Source organism: Hypanus sabinus, chromosome 16 (genome assembly GCF_030144855.1).
Source record: "Hypanus sabinus isolate sHypSab1 chromosome 16, sHypSab1.hap1, whole genome shotgun sequence".
Taxonomy (NCBI): Eukaryota; Metazoa; Chordata; class Chondrichthyes; order Myliobatiformes; family Dasyatidae; genus Hypanus; species Hypanus sabinus.
Window position 1 is genome coordinate 53112630 of NC_082721.1, and position 25635 is coordinate 53138264.

The following is a 25635-nucleotide window of genomic DNA, read 5'->3' on the forward strand; positions in this document are numbered from 1 at the left end:
CCACTGTCACTCTTTCCATCCTTTCCTTCCCCCACCTCAATCCATCTGCCAATCAACCTATACTAACCCAGATCCAGCCACTGCTTCTCGGCTCTATCCCATTCCCCTTCATCAGCTCTTTATACTGGGTATCTTTCCACTGCTCTTTCAGTCCATATGAAGGATGTTGGCCTGAAATGTTAATTGTCCATTTTCCCCTACAAAAGCCGCCTGACCTGTTGGATCCCTCCAGAAGTTTGTTTGTTGCTCCAGATTCCTGCATCTGCAGTATTTTGTGTCACCATTAAAAACTAATTGGTTCAAATGAGTTGATTCTACGTTGGATACTCACGGCACTGTACTTTGAGTCGGAATAAATAGTAGATGGGAATCAACAGCATAAACTGGAGTTTCATCCTTCAAATTTAAACCTAGATAGAAACAGGAAATATGTGTCAGAAATTAATTGTGCAACCTCTATAGGACTTGGAAACTCTGAGCATTTTGCTTGTAGAGGACCTTACAATGTTCTCTGTAAGCAAAGTTCAATTCTTGATTCAGTTCCTTAAAGCTAGATTAGATTTGCTCTAAAGTGTAGAATACACATTTTCCATATGAATCCAAAACACCACTATCTAGTGATGTGAATATGATATTTAAGAGGCATGTGCAGGTAGGGAATGGAAGGATATGTATTATGACCAGGCAGATGGGATTATTTCAATTTGGTATCATGGTCAGCACAGTCTGTGGGCAGAACAACCGATTCTTGTGCTTTACTGTAGTATTGCAGCATGAAAACAGGCTCTGGTATGTCAACCAAGATGCCCCATTCAGCGCAGTTCCATCTGCTCAAACCTAGTTCGTGACTCAGTCTGGTGTCTTCCCTCTTCCTTTTCAGTCCTAAAAAAGGGCCTCAGCTAAAATGTTGACTGCTTGTTCAGTTTCATAGATGTTGCCTGACCTGCTGAGTTCCTCCAGCATTTTGTGTCAGTTGCTTTTCTATTTGTTCATGTTGGCCCGTAACCTACCAAACATTTCCATTCCATGTGTTCATCCATCGATTTGTACTTCAGGGAGTGCGAAGCACAGAAACAAATATCACTGTGATGATTGTACGCTCTAGTATCAATTGTTTGGTGACAATAAAGTATTTGTATTTGTCCAACTGTCTATTAGAAGCTGTTATTGTACCTGTCTCAATCACTTCCTTCTGCAGCTCATTCAAAATACATACCATGCTTTCTGTTTTATAAATAAAATTGGCCCTCAAATTCCTCTAGAAAGTTTCTCCACTCACCTTAAGCCCTGAAGTTCATGATTCCCCACACTGGAAAAAAAAAGACTATACATTTGCCCTATGTTCCTCATGATTATATATACTTCTCCAAAGAATGAAGTCCAAACTTGTCCAACCTCTCCCTATAACTTAGTCCCACAAGTCCTGGCAACATTGTAGTAAATCTTTCCTCGATCTCCTCTAGTTTCATTAAGGAGTGTGATCAAAACGGAACACCAGCCTTCCCAGCATCCTGTACAACCCACGCCACGACCTCACAACCTTTATACTCAGGCTGATGAACCCCAGTGTGCAAAAAAGCCTTCTTCACCACCAACTGACCCCACTATCAGGGACCATATACTTGAACTTCAAGGTCCATCTATTCTGGAACACTCTCCAGGGCTCTACTGTGAAAGTCCTACCTAGATCTGAATTTGCAAAATGCAACATCATGCACTTATCTGCTCTATGTTCCTCTATCTTTCTGTATGTATAAATTATTGGTATTTTCATGTTTGACTGAGAATCTCATTGTGAAGAAATCAGCACAGACACAGAAGAAAGGCAATCAGTCCAGTTGATCCTGTCACCACTGCATGACTTAATGACTAATCTGTTCAACTCCATTTACTTATCTTGTCAACATCTATTGACACCTTTGCCTCAAAAATCTGGTGAATACGGAAACCTAGCCAAGATTTGCTCTCGGGGGAAAAAACACACACAAAATTTCGAGTGACTGAGCAAGTAAGTGACACCCAACATTATTGCTGAATAGAATTTGAAATTAGAGGAGTTCAATCTGATAGTTTGAAAAAGCACTCATTATTTTAAATTGTGGTCCATTTTTCAAATTGTTTGGATATAATTTCACTGCCTTTCTGTCCACCTGTTGCACTAACAGGAGAGGCAGCATGTTTAAAATGTGTTGCAAATTTACACTGTGAGTACTTCCTAACATGACCCTACTTTATAACTCACAATAACATAACTGGCTTTAAAATTTGCACTCAAGTGCTCCAATTTAGCCACCCATCTGTAAGGCCTGAACTAGTAAGATTCTGGTCAATAGTACAGTGCAAGAGGTCAGAGATCATAACGGCAAGCAATGTCAAGGTCAATAGTCACACTTGTTAATGGTTGTTATCCAGTACTTGTGTCATTACGTATTTGCCATTTATCAACCAGGCCTACATGTTGCTGCAAGCTCGATAAGTGTGAGGTGGTTCATTTTGGTTGGTCAAATATGATGGCTGAATATAGCATTATTGGTAAAACTCTTTGCAGTGTGGAGGATCAGAGGGACCTTGGGGTCCAAGTCCAAGCAGGTTGACTGTGTGGTTAAGAAAGTATATACTGCATTGGCCTTCATCAATTGTGAGATTGAGTGTAGGAGCCAAGAGGTAATGTTGCAACTCCATAGGACCCTGGTCAGACCCCACTTGGAGTACTCTCAGATCTGGTCACCTCACTACAGGATGGATGTGGAAGCCATAGAAAGGGTGCAGAGATTTACAAGGATGTTGCCTGGATTGGGGAGCATGACTTATGAGAATAGGTTGAGTGAACTCCGCCTTTTTTCCTTGGAGCGATGGAGGATGAGAGGTGACCTGGTAGAGGTGTATAAGATGATGAGAGGCATTGATTATGTGGATAGTCAGAGGCTTTTTCCCCAGGGTTGAAATGGCTAGCATGAGAGGGCACAGTTTTAAGATGCTTGGAAGTAGGTACAGAGGAGATGTCAGGGATAAGTGTTTTTTTTTTAAAAACGCAGAGCGTAGTGGGAGGCGGATACAATAAGGGCTTTTAAGAGACTCTTGGATAGGTACATGGAGCTTGGAAAAAGAGGGCTATGGGTAACCCTAGGTAATTTCTAAATTAAGTACATGTTCAGCACAGCATTGTGGGCTGAAGGGCTTGTATTGTGCTGTAGGTTTTCTATGTTTCTATTTATTATAATTTGATCATACATATGTATACAAATGAAACATTTTTCTGGGACCAAGCTGCAAAGCACAGTACATATATCACATACAGCACACTAAATAATCTTAACACAATAAAGTATTCTGTAGATTTACAATTTTACAAAAAAGTGCATGTATGGCATATAGTTAAACATACAGCAGTATAATGCTACTGCCACTGCCATAAATAACGTGTACTGGGAAGTAGCAGGGTGTTCAGAAGTCTCAAAGCCTGGGGGTGGGGAGAAACTGATATCCTGCCTAACAATCCTTTTTATACTGTGGTACCTTCTACTTCTTTGGAGGTCAAAGAAACTGTGCGATGGATCAGAGAGATCCTTGACAATGCTGAGGACATTGCAAACGCAATGCTCCTGGTATATGTCCTGGACGGGATGGGGGCGTAGATGTGAGGTAGATACTACGGTCGTGTGGTGAACTATGTGCCTGTCGGGACACGCCCCTGCTGACTGCTCCTGTGGCTCCTCCCACAGGCCCCCTGTATAAAGGAGACCTGCGGCCTGAAGATCGGCCTCAGTCTCCAGGACCTTGTATGATAGACACTCACTCCTGGTTCCTTCTTCCAGTCAATAAAAGCCGATATCTCGCCTACGTCTCAGTGTGAGTTATTGATGGTGCATCAGGTCGTATCTTCGGCATATTTAAGGTAAGTTAATATCTTACATTGCAATATGTTATTTTATCTATTAATTTATTTACTTAGAGATACAGTGTGGCCTTTTCCGCCCGTCGAGACGCCCAAAGTGTGGGTGATCTTAAGTGGGGTAGAGGCTCAGTCAGGTCAAATAAGGAATTGGGTTTGCTACATAGATGCTGCCTGGCCTGCTGAGTTTTGTGTGTGTTGCTTGGATTTGCTGCTGTCAGGTTGAGGAAATGGCGTGGCCGTAACAGGAGCCCAGTTAAGTGACGGACCCAATGCAAATGAGGCTGCCAGTGCTCTAACTCCCTCTGTTGTAACGCCGGTTTCTTGGGCAAAAAATGCTGGGTCCCGCCGTTACTACAAGTGAAACACAGAATTCCGGGTTAAACCCTTTCTTGAGTTGCGGTTCAGCCGACAGATCCCTGATCTAGTCCGAAACACGTAGGCACTTCAGAAATGAGTAACAAACGGCAGAACAACCCTGGCACGAACATGTCTCTACCGAGCATCAGCCGGAGGACACAGGGCGCGGGGAGAGCACACAGAATGCCGGGGTATCTCGACAGGTCCAGCAGCATAGAAAGGAATAAACAGTCCGCGTTTCGGGCCGAGATCCTTCATCCCACGGCAGTGGGAGCTATCCTGTCGGATCTTCACTCCTTCCCGTCCCAGTCTGACCACCCCCCTCCCCGGGTCGCCGCCCTCTCACTCCTGTCTCCTCACTCACCAGCTTCCACATCCAACTTCAAGCTGCCTCCGTCCTTGCACAATTCCGAGCAAGCAGCACGTGATCCGAATAGGGATGGCCACTTCCTATGAGCGAGGACGCTGGTGTTACGGCTGAGACGCAAAATTCAAAGTTCAAAATAATTTATTATCAGTGTATACTGAGATTCGTTTTCGTGCAGGCAGCTACAAAACTCACCCGTTAAAAACCCACAGAACAAAGACCGTTATACAACCAGTGTGCGGAAAGGAACAAATGGTGCAAACAATAAAAAATAACCAATTAAAACACAACATGAAACGCAAATACCCGAAAGTGAATTCGCAGCCGCAGAGTTAGTTTAGTGCTGAATCGAGTGCATCTCGCAGAGTAGTGAACTAAAAACCGGATCATCCTTTCCCCCCAGCCTTGACGTCTTGACCTTTTTAATCCTGGCTCGGTAGTTTAGAAAGCAGGAGTCTGGTCACTCCAGTACGTCCGCAGGCCTCACTGCAAACTCTCAGTACCCAGCCGTCCTCACGGTCAGCTACATGAAGGGAATAAATCGGAGAGGATGGTTACCTAAAACCGGAAGTGTTTGTATTCATGGCGTTCAATTTTACACTAGCCAGGCACAATATCGTGTTCTTCTAGGTTGTGTTGTACCTCACCTTGACAGTGGAAAAGGCCAGTTGGTTTTCTCCATTGTCAGAAGGACAGGTCATTGTGGAAGGAATGGATAGTCGAAATGGCATGGAGCTGGAATAGAACTGAGGTTTGAGGGCAGAGTATAGGCGCTTGCCAATCACTTGCCCAGTCCCATTCATGTCCAGCAGCGCCCACTGAGAGCTCTGAATGCGGTAGGTAATGTTGGAGGAGGTGTAAGTGAATCCTTGCCTGAAGGGTGTTTAGGTCCCTGGGTGGTGATGAGGAAGCAGGTGTAGGAACAAGGGGAAAGTGAAACAAGATGAGTAGAATCACAGAAAAGTGGTCCCCACAGAAAGCAGGAATATTGCAGGGGAAAGTGTCAGGTGTTACGAAATTCCCGTAACTGGATCACTTACCAGCAAAGATAGAGAGGTCCGTTGAAGTCTGATGTTACTATTTTTAAAAGTATTTATTGATAAAAGGCACAAAAAGAAGATTAATCAATACTAAATCTAAGCGCGGGTATCATAATAACCGATAAGAAATAACTCTATCGTTGTCTAGGGGTTACTGTATTGTCTGGTGGAAAGATAAAAGTCACTGTCCTTTCAAGCTGCAGCTCTTTGGGTTTAAGAGAGACGGTTTTAAACTTGCCCGGGTCTTTTATGAGGCCAATCCGTTGAGTCGGGGGAGTTGGTTCCCCGTTGTTAGTTCCAAGTCGTTTTCCGTGGTACCAGCCACCAGCCCCCAGGCAAGGGAACTGAACGCACGTGGCTTCCTTCAAATGGCTTCCCGCTATTACAGGATCGCTAGCGTTTCTTCTGGTGCGTCTGAGGAGCTTGTGCCTACAGCCCCTCTTTTATCTTATCTCGCAGGGTAGTAGATGTCAATCAGGTTGGGGTGATGCAATCTCTCTCTCAACCAACCCACTTTGCCCGAGGGCTTGCACGTAGCATAGTCCCCAATCCACAAACTTTGTCTCCAGGAGACAATGGCCATGTCTCTCTCTCATTTCCTGGGTCCTCTGACCCAACCCAATAATGCTCTTGTGATTCTCACAAAGGAGGGGGCTACCCCGCACCCTTCGGCCCCTCAGAGCTGTGGTACATTCATAACACAGGGGACAGGGAGAGGTGGGTGAGGAGAGATGCATGGATTAGGAAATCAGAGAGGGGGTAATCCTTGGTGGAAAGGCAGAAAAGAAATGGCTGGTGAAAATGGAAAAGGTTGATGAGCTGAATGCAGAACAGAATGCAGAAACTGTTAGGGTATTAGTTACAGACTCCAGGAACTCCATTGCTCTTCTGCTTGGAGAGGAGTGTGATGAGAGCAGAAGACAGAGAAACATAAACTGTGGAACATTTAGAAATCATTGGATAAGTGCATGTATAGGAGGCATTTAAAAGCATGTGGGGAAAATACAGGCAAATGAAAGAACCTTAGTGGGCACCATGCTCTGCTTGCTTTCAGGCTGTATGACTATTTCTAAACAGAGGAGATGCAGGAAAGAACTCTATCAACCACAGCAGAAGGGAAGCTGTGTGTTCTGAAAAGAGAACATTTCAGAAGTCCTGGAATGAGAGCAGCTGCAGTGGAGACATAAACACTGGGAGAAAAGGTGACATTCTTACAGGAGCAAGTGTGGAGATAAACTATTTTCTGTAGCAGTCAGACTCAGTTAGTTTATAGTATGTATCATTCAACTCCTGAGATGGAGCCAGATCTAGAAAAGGGATAGAAGTGTCAGATATGGTCTACGTGAATGTGGAAGTAGGGTCTTAGCAACAAAGGTGATAAAATTCTTGAGCTGGATGCACATGGTGCAGGAAGCAGCACCAATAAAGTTATTGAAAAAAACAGAAAAAGAGTTGATGAGTTGTATCAGAGAAAGTTAGGAACATGGACTGTTCCTCAAACCCAACGAGAAGACAGGCATAGCTGGGATGCTCATGGTTACCCCTTTGAATTTTAGAAAGAATATGAAATCAAGAGTTGTTTCAGGGAAGAATAAGTTCAGCCAGGCAGATGAGTAGTGAAGAAGGGCTTGAAGACCTTTCTGGAGCTGTATAAAGACTGGACATCTATAGTGAAGATCAAGCACTGGGGACTGGGGAATTAGAAGTGATCAAAATAGGGCCTCTGCGCCACAGTGCCAGAAACTTGACCGGTTGCGCCAAGTCCACATGGGCCGGTTTGAGTTGGTCCACCGTGAAAACCTCCTCTCTCCCTCCAATGTCCAGCACGAACGTGGACCCGTTGTTCCTGAGCACTGTAAACAGCCCCTTGTAGGGCCGTTGCAGCGGCGGCTGATGCCCGCCTCTTCGTACAAACACAAACTTACAGTTCTGCAGGTCTTGGGGTACACAGGTCGGGTTCTGCCCATGCTGCGAAGTGGGTATGGGGGCCAGGTCACCGAGCCTTTCGCGTAGTCTGCCCAGGACTGCTGCGGGTTTTTCCTCTTGCCCCCTTGGGGCTGGTAGGAACTCCCCGGGGACGACCAGGGGTGCGCCGTATACCAACTTGGCCGACAAGGTGTGCAGATCGTCTTTGGGCGCTGTGCGGATGCCAAGTAGGACCCAGAAAAGCTCGTCCACCCAGTTAGCTCCTCTCAGGCGGGCCATGAGAGCTGACTTCAGGTGACGGTGGAAACGCTCCACCAGGCCGTTCGACTGTGGGAGGTAGGCAGTGGTGTGGTGCAGCTGTGTCCCCAAGAGGCTGGCCATAGCTGAGCACAGGCTGGAGGTGAACTGGGTGCCTCTGTCGGAGGTAATGTGGGCCAGTACACTAAAGCGGGACACCCAGGTGACGATCAGTGCTGGGCACAAGATTCGGAGGTGGTGTCGGTGAGTGGGACCGCCTCTGGCCATCTTGTGAACCAGTCCACAATAGTCAGGAGGTGCCGTGCTCCATGTGACACTGGCAGAGGGCCCACGATATCCACATGAATGTGGTCGAAACGCTGGTGGGTGGGGTGGAACTGCTGCGGCAGAGCTTTGGTGTGCCGCTGCACCTTGGCCGTCTGGCAGTGCATGCACGTTCTGGCCCATTCACTGACCTGCTTGCGGAGTCCATGCCAAACAAACCTGCTGGAGACCATCCGGATGGTTGTCCTGATGGAGGGGTGTGCTAAGTTATGAATGGAGTCGAAAACACGTCGCCGCCAAGGTGCCAGGACGACAGGACGGGGCTGGCCGGTGGCGACGTCACAGAGTAGGGTCCTCTCACCTGTGCCTACGGGGAGGTCCTGGAGCTGCAAACCGGAGATTGCAGTTCTGTAACTCGGGATCTCCTCGTCTGCCTGCTGCGCCTCTGCCAGCGCCTCAAAGTCTACTCCTTGGGAAAGGGCATGAACGTTAGGGCGAGAGAGCGCGTCCGCCAGGACATTGTCCTTACCCCAGACGTGCCGGACATCCGTCGTATGTAGGACAGATGGTGCTGCTGGCGGGACGACCAGGGATTGGACACCTTCGTGAACGTAAAGGTAAGCGGCTTGTGGTCCGTGAATGCAGTGAAGGGCCTACCTTCTAAGAAGTACCTGAAATGCCGGATTGCCAGGTATAGTGCCAACAGTTCCCAGTTGAAAGCACTGTATTTGAGCTCGGGTGGCCGCAGGTGTTTGCTGAAGAACGCCAAGAGTTGCCAGCGACCCGCGATGAGTTGCTCCAGTACCCCACCAACTGCCATGTTAGAGGCGTCCACTGTGAGGGCGGTAGGGACGTCCATTCTGGGGTGCACTAGCATCGCGGCGTTTGCCAAGGCTTCTTTCGTTTTAATGAAAGCGGTGGCGGACTCCTCGTCCCAGGTAATGTCCTTGCCCGGAACCGACATCAGGGCGAACAGGGGGCGCATGATTCGGGCAGCTGAAGGGAGGAAGCGGTGGTAGAAATTGACCATACCTACGAATTCCTGAAGGCCTTTGATCGTGGTGGGTTGGGGGAAATGGAAGACCGCGTCTACCTTAGTGGGCAGAGGGGTCTTTAGTAATCCTGTGGGCCAGGAAGTCAATGGTGTTGAGCCCGAACAGGCATTTGGCCAGGTTGATTGTTAGACCGTACTCACTCAGTCGGGTGTAGAGTTGATGGAGGTGGGACAGATGCTCCTGACGACTGCTGCTGGCTATGAGGATGTCGTCCAAATAGATGAATGCGAAGTCCAGGTCGCATCCCACCGCGTCCATTAACCGCTGGAACGTCTGTGCGGCATTCTTCAGGCCGAATGGCATGCGGAGGAACTCAAAAAGGCCAAACGGGGTGATAAGAGCCGTTTTGGGGACGTCGTCCGGATGCATCGGGATTTGATGATATCCCTGGACGAGGTCTACCTTGGAGAAGATCTGTGCGCCGTGCAGGTTTGCTGCAAAGTCCTGAATGTGTGGCACAGGGTAGCGGTCTGGTGTGGTAGCCTAGTTCAGCCTGCAGTAGTCGCTGCATGGTCTCCAGCTCCCTGTTGCTTTGGGTACCATGTGCAGGGGGGAGGCCCATGGGCTGTCAGACCGCCGGGTGATCCCCAATTCCTCCATCCTCTTGAACTCCTCCTTCGCCAGTCGGAGCTTGTCCGGGGGAAGCCACCGAGCACGGGAGTGGAGGGGTAGTCCCTGGGTCGGGATGTGGTGCTGTACACCGTGTCGGGGCATGGCTGCCGTGAACTGCTGTGCCAGAACCGATGGGAAATCCACCAGGACTCTGGTGAAGTTGTTGTCGGACAGCGTGATGGAGTCGAGGCGTGGGGCTGGCAACTGGGCTCCCAGGGAGAATGTCTGAAAGGTCTCGGCGTGGACCAGTCTCTGCCTCAGCAGGTCGACCAGCAGGCTGTGAGCCTGCAAAAAATCCGTGCCCAGAAGCGGTTGGGTTACGGTGGCCAGTGTGAAGTCCCACGTGAACCTGCTGGAGCCGAAATGTAGCTGTACCGTATGGGTGCCGTAGGTCCTTACCGTGCTGCCATTCACGGCCCTCAGGGGGGGACCCGGTGCCCTGTTGCGGGTGTCGTAACTCGTCGGAGGTAAGACGCTGATCTCAGCACCGGTGTCGACCAAAAAGCGGCGTCTCGACCACTTGTCCCACACATAAAGGAGGCTATCCCGATGGCCAGCCGCTGTAGCCATCAGTGGCGGCTGGCCCTGGCATTTCCCTTGAACTTGCAGGGCGGGCTACAGTGGCGGGCTTCTATGCCCCACAGCTGATGGTAGAAGCACCATTGTTCATTGAGCTCCTCACCCCTGCCTCTGGGGTTAGCGGGCTCTGTGGTCAGGCCTGGTCTGGTTTGCTGCTGGGAGCGTGGCCTGGTGATCTGTGCGACGGACGGCCCACTCTCCTTCTTGGCAGCAGGCGTATGTCCTCGGGCAGCTGCTCCAGGAATGCCTGCTCAAACATGAAGCAGGGTTTGTGTCCGCCGGCCAGAGTCAACATCTCATTCATTAAAGCCGATGGAGGTCTGTCGCCCAAGCCATCCAGGTGCAGTAAATGGGCAGCCCACTCACACCATGAGAGTCCAAAAGTCCTTATGAGCAGGGCTTTGAATTCCGTGTACTTGCCGTCCGCTGGGGGAGACTGTACGAACTCCTCAACCTGGGCCGCTGCGTCCTGGTCGAGGGAGCTCACCACGATGTAGTAACGTGTGTCCTCTGAGGTTATCTGCCGAATGTGGAATTGGGCTTCTGCTTGCTGGAACCATAGGTGATGTCGCAGCATCCAGAAGCTTAGCAGTTTCAACGAAACCGCATGAACATCTGCGGCGTCGTTCATCTCCGGTCCAGAAATCGTTTGGACCATCGGGGTCACCAATTGTAGCGGTGTGCTACACGCAGCGCTAAAATAATGACACGGAATCAGTAAACTGCAGTTAAAGAAAGATTTTATTTGAACTTCACAGGGCACGTACTCACAATCCCCCGCAGGCTTTTCCCTTTGTTGGTGAAGCAGACCTGGCGCCCTTTTGGGACTGGCCTTTGTGCCGGCGCGCTGGCTATTTGTGAGCCAGTTCGAGTGCGCTAGGAAGTGGGTCGCCACAATATGCTGATTAAGTTTTTGTACTTTGTAATGAGACATCACACACAAAGTACTTACTTTGCTTACCACACCTCAATTCATAATTGACAGGAAATCCTTCCTGAGCTTGTTAAACATGCTCATGATTCCTGTCATTTTCAATTTTTAGTTGATTTATTATTTTATATTTAGTGATACAGCATGGAATAGGCCCATTGAGCCAAGTTGCCCAATTAACAACCTAATCATGGGCCAATTTACAATGACCAATTAACCTATCCGATACATCTTTCAAATGTGGGGGGAAAGCAGAGTACCCGTGGAGAACCCACACATTGCATGGGGAGGATGCACAAAAATTCCTTACAGAATGGCACTGGAATTGAACTTCCTGAGCACCGTGGCACTGATACAGAAGTACAGTGAGACACCTGAAGAAGTTCTCTGCTCTCCAGCATAATTTCCATTTATTTTGCTTTGCTTATCTTCTGTTGGTGTTTCCGTCCTTGCCTTTATTACGATGTTAACCAAAACCCTCTTCCACAGGCACATCTCTCCTTAGCACATTCACTATGACCTTCCACACTTTCCTGAATTCATTTGGACCATTTCTAACACCTCTCTCCCTTCTCAGGATCTGCCACAACTCAGCAAATGTTCCACCAGTACTTACCATAAACCCCTGCCTCCTGCAACTACCTTGATTGTACTTCTTCACACTTCAGTGTCTCAAGATAGTGTATCTCTTTCGGTTTTTCTGCCTCTAGCACATCTGAACACAGAACAATATGTCACAGAAACAGACCCTTCAACTCACTATATCTTTGCCAAGCATGATGCTAAATTAATCTAATCCCTGCTCATTAACCATTTCCCTCCTTCTCTGCATATTCATGTGCCTATTTAAAAACTTCCTGAATGCCACTATCATGTCTGTTTCCACTACCACTTCTGGCGGTGTGTTCAGAGCACCCACCACTTTCTGTATAAAAACTTGCCCCACACATTAAAGGTATTCCCTCTCAAGATGAGGCTTTCTGCTGAGGACGTCTGAAATGTTTCCCACTCTGTTGTTGATAACCCTCAATTACATTTTCTCCATTTCTCAGACTTTGCCTCCCTCTATCCAGACAGCACAGCAATAGATTCCTTTCACGATCCCAGCCTCTGCATCTAGCACATTATCTTTCATCATTTCCATCAACTACAACATGAACCCACCAGCAGGCACATGTTTCCCTGCCTCAGCTTCCTACACTGCCACCATAAGACAATAAGATACAGGAGTAGTATTAGGCCATCCCATCATGGCTGATCCCAGATCCCATTGAACCCCAAACACTTTACCTCTAGCCATATCCCTTGAAGTAAGGATCAGTCAAAAAACTATTAACTTCCACTTTAAGTATACATATGGACTTGGCCTCCACCATAGTCTGTGGTGGGCCATTCCACAGATTCACTACTTTCTGGCTAACATTTCCTCCTTAACTCTTTTCCAAAAGGTCACTCTTCAATTTTGAGACCGTGCCCTTTGGTTCTGGAGAGCAGCCAGTGAGTGAGTGGGCCAGTGAAGGAGTGGAGCTTTAAGGCTTTGACTCAAGAGGTTTTGGCAGTTTTGGCAGTTGGATTGTGCAATTAAGTCAATCAAGATTTGAATAGCACAGACTCAGCAGAAAGCAGCTGATTGGGCAATCGAAAATTGAAAAGCTCGAACAAATAAAAAGAGGGGTAGCTCAAGCAGAGCTGCCAGTGAGTGAGTGGGCCAGTTAAGGATTGGAGCTTTGAGACTTTGGCTCGAGAGGTATCGGTGAGAAGAGGCAGAGGACAAGCTTGCTCCCAGTGAGGTAAGGCTGGGTAAGTTTTTAAAATTAATTTAAGTAACTTAGGAGTTGGTAATGGAGACAGTAGATAGGGCAGTCCAGTGCTCCAATTGTAGGATGTGGGAAGTCAGGGACAGCACAATTGTCTTTGATGACTACACCTGCAAAAGGTGCATCCAGCTGCAGCTCCTGTCAAACCGAGTTAGGGGGCTGGAGCTGGATGAACTTCGTATCATTCAGGAGGTAGAGGCAGTAATAGATTGGAGTTTCAGGGAGACAGTCACTCCTAAAAGTCAGAAGAGAGAAGACAGATGACTGTCAGAAGAGGGAAGGGGAATAGACAGAATGGACAGAGTACCCCTGTGGTCGTTCCCATCAACAATAAGTATACCATTTTGGATACTGTTGGTGGGGACAACCTACCAGGGACAAATTGTAGTTGTTGTGTCTCTGGCACTGAGACTGGACCCAGGTCAGAAAGGAAGGAGAGCAGTAATGATAGGGGATTCGATAGTTAGAGGGACAGATAAAAGGTTCTATGAGAGAGATTGAGAATCTCGGATGGTCTGTTGCCTTTTTGGTGCCAGGGTCTGTGATATCTCAGATCGAGTTCTCAGTATTCTCAGGAGAGAAGGTTAACAGCCAAATGTCATGGTCCACATGGGGACCGATGACATAGATAGAGGTAGGGATGAGGTCCTGAAGAAGGAATATAGGGAGTTAGGAAAGAAGTTAAAAAGCAGGACCTCAAGGGTGGTAATCTCGGGATTGCTGCCTGTGCCACGAGACAGAGAGGGTAGGAACAGGAAGTTATGGTAGATGAATGTGTGGCTGAAGAGTGGGTGCAGGGGCAGGGGTTCAGATTTCTGGATCATTGGGATCTCTTCTGGGGAAAGTCTGACCTGTACAAAAAGGACGGGCTGCTCCTGAACTGGAAAGGGACCAATATCCTGGCAGAGAGATTTGCTAGAGCTGTTGGGGAGGGTTTAAACTAGTTCAGCAGGGGGATGGGAATCAGAATGTGAGTGCAGAGATTAGGGTAGAAGGACAAGGGCATGGTGCTATGTGTTCTGAGTTGGTGAGGAAGGACAGGCAGAGGACAAAACATGAATGTAGCCAGTTAGAGGGGTTGAAATGTGTCTATTTCAATGCTAGGAGTGTTATTAATAAAGGGGATGAACTTAGAGCATGGATCAGTATGTGGAACTACGATGTTGTGGCCAATACTGAAACTTGGCTGGAGAAAGGGCAGGATTGGCTGATGCAGGTACCGAGATTTAGGTGTTTTAAAAGGGAGATAGGATGGGAGATAGAAAAGGGGAGGGGGAGTAGCATTGCTGGTCAGGGATAGTATCACGGCTATAGAAAGGGAGGGCGTTGCAGAAGGAGTGTCCACGGAGTCAGTCTGGGTGGAAGTCAGAAATAGGAAGTGATCAATCATTGTGCTGGGAGTAGTCTATAGGCCCCAAATAGCCCTCAAGACACTGAGAAGCAGATAAGCAGGCAGATTTTAGAATGGTGCAGGAAATACAGGGTTGTAGTTATGGTTGATTTCAGCTTCCCTCATATTGACTGGCACCTCCTGACTGCAAGAGAGACAGATGGGGCTGAATTTGTAAGGTGTATTCAAGAAGGATTCCTGACACAGTATGTGGACTAGCTGATGAGAGGAGAGGCCAAACACAAACTACACTGCAGATGCTGTGGTCAAATCAACACGTACAACACGCTGGAGGAACTCAGCAGGTGGGGCAGCATCCGTAGAAACGAGCAGTCAACGTTTCGGGCCAAGACCCTTCGTCAGGACTGAAGAGGAAGGGGGCAGGAGCCCTATAAAGAAGGTGGGGGGAGGGTGGGAAGGAGAAGGCTGGTAGGTGCAAAGTGAAAAACTAGTAAGGGGGAAGATCAAGGGTGGGGGAGGGGAAGCAGGGAGGGGATAGGCAGGAAAAGTGAAGATGGAATGTAAGAGGGAAGAACCATGTGTAGAAGAAGGCAGAATCATGAGAGAGGGGATAGGCAGCTGGAGGAGGAGGCAGAGTGAAACTGGGATGGAGGAAAGGAGGTGGAGGGAATTACCGGAAGTTGGAGAATTCAATGTTCATGCCAAGGGGCTGGAAACTACCCAGACAGTATATGAGGTGTTGCTCCTCCAACCTGAGTTTGGCCTCATCATGGCAGTAGAGGAGGCCATGTATGGACATATCCGAATGGGAATGTGAAGCAGAGTTGAAGTGGGTGGCAACTGGGAGATCCTGTCTGTTCTGGCAGACAGAGCAGAGGTGCTCGACGAAGCGATCCTCCAACTGGCTTCGAGACTTGCCGATGTAGAGGAGGCTGCACCGGGAGCGCTGGATGCAATAGATGACCCTAACAGACTCACAAGTGAAGTGTTGCCTCACCTGGAAGCCTCCTACCTGCCAGCATGAACATCCAACTCACTTACCTCCATTGAGACCCCTGCTGCCCCCCCCTTGTCCCCATCCCTATCTATTATTTTAGTCTGGTTCTCTTTCTCTCTCTTTTTCCCCCCCTCACTATAATCTCCCCCCAGCCCTACCTTTCTTTCTCTTTTATTTCCCATAATTCTCCACCTTCCCCCTAGCCCATTTCCCTCCAGCCTATCACTTCCCAGCTCTCTACTTCATCCCTCCCCCCATTTCTTACCCCCACCCCCCGACCATCCCAAGTTACTTCACTCCTGATGAAGGGTTTCGGCCCGAAATGTCGTCACTACCTTCTCCCATAGATGCTGTCTGGCCTGCTGAGTTCTGCCAGCATTTTCTGTTTTTATTTATTTCCAGAATCTGTTGATCCACTCGTGTGCCTCACCTGGAAGGACTGTTTGGGGCCCTGAATGGTGGTAATAGAGGAGGTGTAGGGACAGGTGTAGCACTTATGCTTGCAGGGATAAGTACCAGGTGGGAGATCTGTGGGGAGGGACGTGTGGACCAGGGAGTTGCAGAGGGAACGATCTCTGCCGAAAGTGGAGATGGGTAGAGAGGGAAAGATGTGCTTAGTGGTGGGTGGGTTCCTGTTGAAGGTGGCAGAAGTTGCGGAGGATAATGTGCTGGATCCAGAGCCTGTTGGGGTGGTAGGTAAGGACAAGGGGAACTTGGTCCCTGTTGTGGTGACGGGAGGATGGGATGAGGGCCAAAGTGCGGGGAATGGAGGAGATGTGGGTGAGGGCATCATTAATGATGGCAGAAGGGAAACCACGATCCTTAAAGAAAGAGGATATTTGAGATGTTCTGGAATGGAAAGCCATCATCAATGATCAATCATCACCAGGCGCTCCCGGTGCAGCCTCTTCTACATCGGTGACTCCCGAAGCAGATTGGGGGACTGCTTCCTCGAGCACCTCCACTCCATCCGCCACAACAGACAGGATCTCCCGGTTGCCACCCACTTCAACTCTGCTTCACATTCCCATTCAAATATGTCCATATGCCTCCTCTACTGCCCATGATGAGGCTAAACGGGTTGGAGGAGCAACACCTCATATACCATCTGGGTAGTCTTCAGCCCCTTGGCGTGAACATTGAATTCTCCAAATTCCGGTAATTCCCTCCCCCTCCCTTCCCCCATCCCAGTTTCACTGCCTCTTCCTCCAGCTGCCTATCACCTCTCTCATGATTCCGCCTCCTTCTACTACCCATAGTTCTTTCCCCTTACATTCCTTCTTCACTTTTCCTGCCTATCCCCTCCCTGCTTCCCCTCCCCCACCCCTTGATCTTTCCTCTTACTGGTTTTTCACCTGGCACCTACCAGCCTTCTCCTCCCCACCCTTCCCTCACCTGCTTTATAGGGCCCCTGCCCCCTGCCTCTTCAGTCCTGACGAAGGGTCTCAGCCCTAAAACATTGAATGCTCATTTCCACGGATGCTGCCCGACCTGCTGAGTTCTTCCAGCGTGTTGTACGTGTTGAGAGTAGAGGCCATACTGGATCTAGCTCTGGATAATGAACCTCGTCAGGGGGAGCATTTTGGTGAGAGTGACCACAACTCCCTTAGCTTCAGCATAGCTACGGAAAAGGATAAAAACAGACAAAATTAGGAAGTGCTTAACTGGGAAAGGGCTAACTATGAAGGGATGAGGCTGGAACTAGTGAGAGTAAACTGGAAACAGATGTTCAAAGGCAAAATCACAGAAATAATCTGGAGAAAGTTTAGGGACCACTTGTGCTGGGTTCAGGATAGGTTTGTCCCACTGAGACCAGGAAAATGATGATACATTGAAATGATGAAAATGGCTGATGATACACGTGAAGCAACTCATCCAGAGGAAGAAGTAAGCGTTTGTTAGATATAATAAGCAGGAAGCAGGAGGGGCTCATGAGAAATATAGGATAGCCAGGAAGGAGCTTAAGAAAGGACTTAGGAGAGCTTGAGGGGGGCATGAGAAGGTCTTGACATGTAGGATTAAGGAGAACTCCAAGGCGTTCTATGCATATGTGAAGAACAGGAGGATGACGAGAACGAAGGTGAGACCGCTAAAGGATAAAGAGGGCAACATGTGCCTGGAGGCAGAGGAGGTTGGGGAGGTCCTAAATGAATACTTTGCTTCAGTATTCACAAGTAAAAAGGACCTTGATCAGGGTGAGGTCGAAATAGAACAAGCCTGTGTGCTGGACAAAGTGGAGATTAAAGAAGAAGAAGTGTTGGATCTTCTTAAAGACATCAAGATTGATAAGCCCCCAGGGCCAGATGTGATATACCCCAGGTTGCTGTGGGAAGTGAGAGAACAGATTCCTGGAGCAGTAGCTATGACCTTTGAATCCTCTTTGGCTGCAGGGGAGGTGCCAGAGGATTGGAGAATGGCAAATATAGTTCCCTTGCTTAAAAAAGTTAAGCTCCTCCTACTGGCAATGCATGGAGTAGACGTGTTTCTTGAATGGCTCCATTCTTTTTAAATTTACTGAATCCAATCTGCTTTGAAAACTTACTCTTGGAATATTATGTTGTCTCATGCTAAAACTTTAAAAAGGAAGAGGATCCTTCTGTGACTATGGAAGCTATTGCGGAGCTAATTCGGAAAGCTCAGAGCGAAACATCTGAACAACTTTCGGATATGTGTTTAAAAGTTACCACAGAGCTTAAACGAATGGAGATTCTGCTGCAGACTATTCAAAAAAATTTACAGGAACAGACTACTGAGAATCAAGAACATTAAGATGCTTTAACCAGACTCGTTACTAAGACAGCTGAGTTGGAAAAGTTTGGAGATAAACAATCAAAACTTGTTGAATCTTTAAGACAAAAGATTGTTGCCTTGGAGAATAGATCAAGAAGGAACAATATATGAATTCTGGGTCTTCCTGAGTTGGTCGAAGGCAATCGACCTTCAGAATTCTTTGCAAAGCTGTTTGCTCATTTGTTTTCTGATGTTTTGGATACTCCACCAAGAATAGATCGAACTCACCAAGTCTCAGTTTTTAGATCCTCTTCTCAAGAAAAACTTTGACCTATGATAATTGTGTTTCACGACTTCCAAACAAAGATTACTATAATTCACCAATCTTGTCGGTTAGGTATGATTAACTTTGAAGATTATAAGATAAGGTTGGTCAAAGATTATTGGCCTGAGGTATTAAAGAAACGTTTTAAGTATAAAAAGATCATGGTGGAATTATATAATAAAGCCTATAAACCTTCACTAAATTACCCCATTCGCCTTAGGATTATTTTGAAAAATGGATATCCTAAGTGGCTTCTTTAAATTGAGGAAGTGCACGATTTTCTTCAGGCCAAATCAAGTCCAGAAGATTGTTTAATACTGTACTATATAAACTACGCTTCCTTAGTTTGACAATTCTTTGTTGTTGGAATTCTGTAGTCTAATGGTTTTGTAAGTTTTTCTTTTGAAAAATTCTCTCTTCTATTCTCGTATACTCATAATTAGTTTCTGTTCTTATATTTTCTTTGCTGAGTTAATTTTTTTTCAACATGGTGTTTTGAATCCTTTTTTTTAAGCTCTTTTGAATATTATTTAGTCTATCAGCTCCAGAAATTTAACTGTTTATTTCTGCTTCATTAAACCTTGGTCCCTCAGTTTGGCTGATCAATTCATTGCAATTTTGCAGTTCGTTTATTACTTATTTCTTTGCAAACACTATGTTTTGAAATCTTTTAGTTCTTTTGAAGGTTATTTAGTCTAGGTTGGAATTCATTCTGTACTAATCTCTTCTTCTCTTGGAGCTCTGCCAGTATGATGTTGTAGGTGGGATTTATCAGTAGATTAGCCTTCGTCCTCTCTTGGGCATTTTTTTTTCTTTGGGAGCGTGGAGGGTGGGTGTGAGCTTTTTTTTTCTTTTTCCTTTTTATCAACTGTTCGGTTATTCCCTCCTCATCTATTGCTTGGTTATTTTGAATTTTAAGGTTTGGATTTTTTGTATATTCCAGTGGTTTATATGTTTAACCTCTGTTTTAAACATAATTGAATGGTACACAATACCAATTTACTTAGTTTAAATGTGAAAGGTTTAAACCACCATGTGAAACACAGTAAGATTTTTACCTATATTAAGAAAATAAATGCCTCAATTATTTTTTTTACAAGAAACCATGTTCACAGATCTGACTGTGGATGTTTGTTCAAATATTGGAATGGTCTAGCTTTTCATTCTTCCTTTCAAGGAAGACCAGAGGTACTTCCACTTTGATTGACAATTCAGTTGCCTTTATTCAACATAATGTAATATCTGACCCTAATGGGCAGTTCATTATAGTCTCAGGGAAATTAGATAACAAACTAATGGGTTTTGCAAACTTTATGCTCTGAATATAGATGATCCTAGCTTTTTTGAATGTTTTTTTTTCTTTTTTTACCAGACTTAAATTTGTACTCTTTAATCTTTGGAACTGGTTTAATTGCTGTCTTAACCCTGTTTTAGACCATTCTTCTTTGAAACGATTGAATATTAGTAGATCTGCCTCCTATATCCAATGTTTTCTAATGAAATGTGACATTATTGATGTTTGGCATTTTTTACACCCAACAAATAGAGAATATTGCTTTTTTTCTCATGTTCATCATACCTGCTCCAGGATTGATTTTTTTTTTTTGTCGATACTCATACCCTCTGTTCGATCCTGTGAATATAAAGAATTTGCCCTTTCAGATCATGCTACCATCTTTTTATCTTTAAATCTTCCGGATGTTTCTCGATCAAACAGATTTTTGGTGTTTTAATCCAATTTTACTATTGGATAAGGTTTTAAAAACATTTTTAGAGAGTCAAATTACTTTTTTCTTTGAAGAGAATCCACTAGATGGCACTTCTAGCCTTACTATTAGGGATGCTTTCAAGGCTTATATTAGAGGCCAAATTATTTCCTATACAGTCAATATTAAGAAAAAAGCTAATAAGGAGAGAACTGATTTAGCCAATCAGCTGAAACATTTAGATCAAATATATGCTTCAGATCCAGATCCTGTCTTATATAAAAGATGTGTTGAAGTTAAAACAAAATATGATCTGCTCTTAACTTACCCTGTTGAAACTCAACTTTTAAAAGATAAAAGTCAATTTTATATTCATGATGATAAAACAGGCAAACTTTTGGTTAATCAACTTAAAACTTTTATAGTAAAACATCAAATTAAGGAAATCTCCAAAGTGATTGGTGATATAACTTCTGATCAATTAGAAATAAATGATACTTTTAGAGAATTTTACTTTAAACTGTATAGCTCCGATTCTCCAAAAGCCAACTTTGCTATGAATGATTTTCTAGATCATTTAGATATTACCTCACTTTCTGAAGTTAATCAAAAATGGTTAGATCAACCTTTTTCTTCTGAGGAAATTACCTGGTTTGTCCACTCTCTGAGTTTGGGGAAGGCTCCCAGTCCTGAAGGATTTTCTGGAGAGGTCTATAAGGTTTTTGCTCATTTGTTTATTCTTCACTCACTTTCTGTTGTTCTGACTCTTCTAAATTAGGCAGGTTGCCACAATCCTTTCATGATGCCCCTATTTCGCTTATTCTCAAAAAGAATAAAGATCCAACTGATTGATCTTCCTGTAGATCTATTTTTTACTTAATGTTGATGCTAAAATTTTACTAAACTTTTGGCCCATAGGCTGGAAAACATTCCGCCTTGTATTATCTCTGATGACCAGACCGGATTTATCAAAAATCATTATTCTCATTTTAACACTCATCATTTACTGAATGTTATCTATTCTCCTTCTAAAGAAACTGAAACCTTTGACCGGGTTGAATGGAATTATTTATTTAAAATATTAGAAAAATTTTATTCAATGGATTAAATTACTTTATTTATCTCCCACTGCACAGGTTCTTACTAACTCTCAGAGTTCTAAATCATTTAGTCTCCAACGTGGTACCAGACAAAGATGCCCTTTGAATCCTTTGCTTTTTGATTTGGCTTTAGAGCCTTCAGCCATTGCATTTTGTGAATCCATTGACATCTGAGGTATTTTAAGGATGGGTATCACTCATAAATTGTGGCTTTATGCTGATGACCTTTTGCACTACATCTCTAATGTGGAGTCCTCTCTACCCTCTGTACTTTCTTTACTTTCTGAATTTAGTCAGTTCTTAGGATATAAATAATTTGGTATCAGTCAACTCTGACTTTCCTTTTAAACTTGTAAGTAATCAATTTACTTATTTGGGTATAACAATTACTAGGAATTATAAATCTCCTTTTTAAAGAAAACTTCATCATTCTTTTATAATATGTAAAGAAGGTACAATCAAAGTGGTTTCCGCTTTCTTTATCGCTGATTGGATGTATCACTTCTATTAAAATGAATATTTTGCCTAAATTTTTATATTTATTTCAAGCCCTACCTGTTTTTATTCCTAAACTACTATAAAAGAATATAATCTAGAGGGAGATGTTGCAATTCTTAAATGGTGTGCATATGACTCGGATTATACACCAAATAAATTGGATGCTAGATTTAAGGACCGGACAACTAAAGGAATAACAGTTCTTTGCAACATAATGAAAGAAGGAACACTGTTCAGTTTTGAAATGCTTAAAGAGAAACACTTATTAGAAAAACAAGATTTTTATCGGTATTTACAGATGCGACAATATGTTAATAAGACATTTAAAAATGTAACCAAGGCAAATACATGCTTGATAGAGCTCTTTAGAAAACCATATAAGTCAGATAATGGTAGTAGAATCATTTCAAGCATGTATAAGGGGTTGTCAAATCTTAAAACACATTCGACTTCATACATTAAAACAAAATGGGAGAAGGAAGGAGGGATAATTATATCTGAGGAAGAACAACAACAATATGGAGATATCAATGGAAGTGTACCAGTTCACAGAAATGAAGGGAGTTTGGATGGAAAAACTTGTTAAGATATTTTATTACACCCTCTCAGAAATCCCATTATGATAGTAACCTCTCCGTTTGCTGGAGAAATTGTGGAAATCAAGATGCAAATCATTATCATATTTTTTGAGACTGCCCTGTTATCAAAAACTATTAGAGGGAATACACAATGCCCTACAAGACATCTTTAAATGTGAAGTACCCTTAGAGAGTAAGACCATATATTTTGGATATATACCTGAAGAATGGTTGAAAAGAGATAAATATTTAATGAATATACTGTTGGTGGCTGGTAAAAAGACTCTTACTAGGAAATGGTTATCACAGGAGAGCCCAACTTTAAATACATGGATGGAAATTACAATGGACATTTACAAAATTGAGAAGATAACAGCATCTGTTAACCATAAGCTGGAACAATTTGATTCATACTAGTAAAAATGTTTTAACTACACAATGCCTCATAGGCCTGATTTTATTCTCACAAATCAATGAATCTGTTGTAAAAAAAAAAGATCACTCCCTACTTGTACATAGTTCTTTCCTTTTGCTTGTTTTTCTTTCCATTATTTTCTACAAGTGTATACCTCAGATTACTACTTTGTGGAGATTTGTGATATATGTGATTATATGATATATATGTACAATGTCTGAAATACATCTTATGGAAATGTTTGTTTCAGGATGAACCAATAAAAAATTACAAAAAAAAAAAAGATTTGACAACCCCTTATACATGCTTGAAATGATTCTGCTACCATTATTTGAATTATATGCTTTTCTAAAGAGCTCTATCAAGCATGTATTTGCCTGGTTATATTTTTAAGCGTCTTATTAACATATTGTCGCATCTGTAAATACCGATAAAAATCTTGTTTTTCTAATAAGTGTTTCTCTTTAAGCATTTCAAAACTGAACAGTATTCCTTCTTTCATTATGTTGCAAAGAATTGTTATTCCTTTAGCTGTCCAGTCCTTAAATCTAGCATCCAATTTATTTGGTGTAAAATCCGAGTCATATGCACACCATTTAAGAATTGCAACATCTCCCGCTAGATTATATTCTTTTATAGTAGTTTTCCATATTTTAAAAGTCAATTTCTCCCATGGGTTATCAATAGTATTTATGTACCTTTGCAGGTTGTTATCAGCCAAAATTGCTTGTATGGGGATGGGAGGTACCCGCTCCTCAATGTTTTTCCATTGAGCGTCATATGATGGGTTACACCAACATATAACAGCTCTCAACTGTGCTGCAAAATAATAATCTCTAAGAGAAGGTAGGCCCCAACCCCCTTTTTCTTTGCTAACTGCAAAGTTTTGAGACAAACTCTAGGCCTTTTACCCTGCCAAGTATACCTTGATAGCATCTGGTTCCATTCATTGAATTGATTTTGATTAATCTCTATTGGTAGGGGCTGAAAGAGGTATAACATACTGGGCAGTATATTCATTTTAATAGACTCAATCCTTGAACTGAGACAGAAAAAGGGAATCAGGTTCCATCTTGCCACAGCTTCCTTAATCTTTTTTATATAAAGGCTGATAATTACATTCTGATAATTTTGCCAAATCTTTTGGCATAATGATGCCCAAATATTTGAAAGACTCTGTGTGCCATGCCCAGGGGTATCAACTTTCAATTTCTCTCAGTGGGCTATAGTAATATGAAAGTAATTGGGTTTTATCTATGTTGATCTTGTATCCTGATAATTGATCATATTGTTCAAAGGATTGCATCAATTTAGGTAAAGAGTATGTTGGTTGCCCGAGGTGGATCAAAATGTCATCCGCATAACAAGCCAATTTATGCTCTGTCCCTTTAATAGTAATTCCCCTGACAGCTTCATTTTGTCTGATGTATTGAGCTAATGGTTCCAGATATAACGTGAAGAGTAGTGGTGACCATGCACGACCCTGTCTCGTGCCCCTTTCTAGGGTAAGACTATTTGATAAATATCCATTGATTTTAATCCTAGCAGTAGGATTGTCATACAGTGTCTGTATAGTTTTAATAATTGTGTCTTGGAAACCAAATCTGTGTAAAACTCTGTAAAGAAAATTCCAATTAACCAAATCAAATGCTTTTTTTCGCGTCCACGCTTATCACTATTGCTTCAATTTAATTTTTTTGTGTATGATCCATAATGTGAAGTGTCCTTCGTATATTGTCTTGTGTCTGGCGTTGCCGTATAAAACCTGTCTGATCATTACGTATCAGTATGGGTAGAAACTCCTCTAATCGTTTGGCCATGATGGAGGTAAATAATCTATAATCTACATTAAGAACGGATATTGGTCTAAATGACCTGCATTCCATTTTATCCTTGCCTTCTTTAGGTATAGCTGAGATTATCACTTCCTTCCAACTGGGTGGCATTTGTGCCTTTTTTAGAGCCCAGTTCAGTGTGGGGAGTAAAACAGGAATGAATTCGTTTTTAAATACTTTGTACCACTCTGCCGTATACCCATCTGATCCAGGTGACTTGCTTAATTTAAACCTACTAATTGCAGCTTTTAATTCAACTTCTGTTCTGTCAGCAGTCGTCATTCTATTTTGTTCTTCGTTTAAAGTGGGTAACTCTAGAGGATTTAAGAGAGTGTCAATTTGGGTTATGCTTCCCCCTGGAACTTTGGAATATAATGTTCTGTAAAACACTTCAAAAGCTTCTTGAATTTCACTTATTTTTTTATCATTTTCGTTCTTGGGTCCCTAATTCTATGAATTGTATTTTCGCTATCTTTTTTTTCAGTTTCCATGCCAGTATTTTCATAGATTTTGATCCACTTTCTTAATGTCTCTGTTTCAGAAACATTAAGTTTTCCCTGATCTCTTGCGTAGCCAAATTATTTATTTCATTCCTAATTCTTTTAATTTCCCCTAATGTATCCTGTAACATATTCAATTTGAGTTTTTTCTCTAGTTCCTTCAGCCTATTTTGTAATTCCTCTAATGTTTTATTCCTTTTTTTTCTTAAATGAAGATATCGCTATAATTTTCCCTCTTAAGACCACCTTCAGAGTATCCCATAAAATGGGATGTGAAACCTCTCCATTATCATTAAATTCTAAGTAGAGAACAATTTCTTTTTTAATTTGTTCCTTAAAGTACGGATCATTGAGTAGACTTGAAGTTAGTTTCCAAATAGTATTCTTTGGTTGTAGGTCAAAATCAACAGATAAATATATAGGTGCATGGTCACTTACATCTATTGTCCCAATTCCACAGGTGTTTATTTTGTCTTTGTCTTTTCCAAATGTTATGAAA

The 25635-nt window shown here is 43.8% G+C and overlaps 2 protein-coding genes across 6 annotated transcripts in view; one reads left to right on the forward strand and one right to left on the reverse strand.

Moving 5' to 3' along the window:
• Positions 1–5111, reverse strand: part of ctns (cystinosin, lysosomal cystine transporter) — a 72712-nt gene extending 67601 nt beyond the window's left edge. The window contains exons 1-3 of one of the 4 annotated variants that reach the window (XM_059991805.1): positions 5038–5111; positions 4617–4729; positions 332–410 (exon numbers count right to left, since the gene is read on the reverse strand). In XM_059991805.1, the coding sequence (XP_059847788.1) occupies positions 332–395 (64 nt within the window). In that variant the 5' untranslated portion in view covers positions 396–410; positions 4617–4729; positions 5038–5111. Of the gene's footprint in view, positions 1–331; positions 411–4616; positions 4730–4925; positions 4993–5037 lie in introns of those variants that run through there. The other 3 variants (XM_059991809.1, XM_059991806.1, XM_059991804.1) reach the window with 3 other exon arrangements.
• Positions 3770–25635, forward strand: part of LOC132406313 (calcium and integrin-binding family member 3-like) — an 80797-nt gene continuing 58931 nt past the window's right edge. The window contains exon 1 of one of the 2 annotated variants that reach the window (XM_059991813.1): positions 3770–3895. In XM_059991813.1, coding sequence (XP_059847796.1) covers positions 3861–3895 — 35 coding nt within the window. In that variant the 5' untranslated portion in view covers positions 3770–3860. The remainder of the gene's footprint in view (positions 3896–25635) is intronic. The other variant, XM_059991811.1, reaches the window with a different exon arrangement.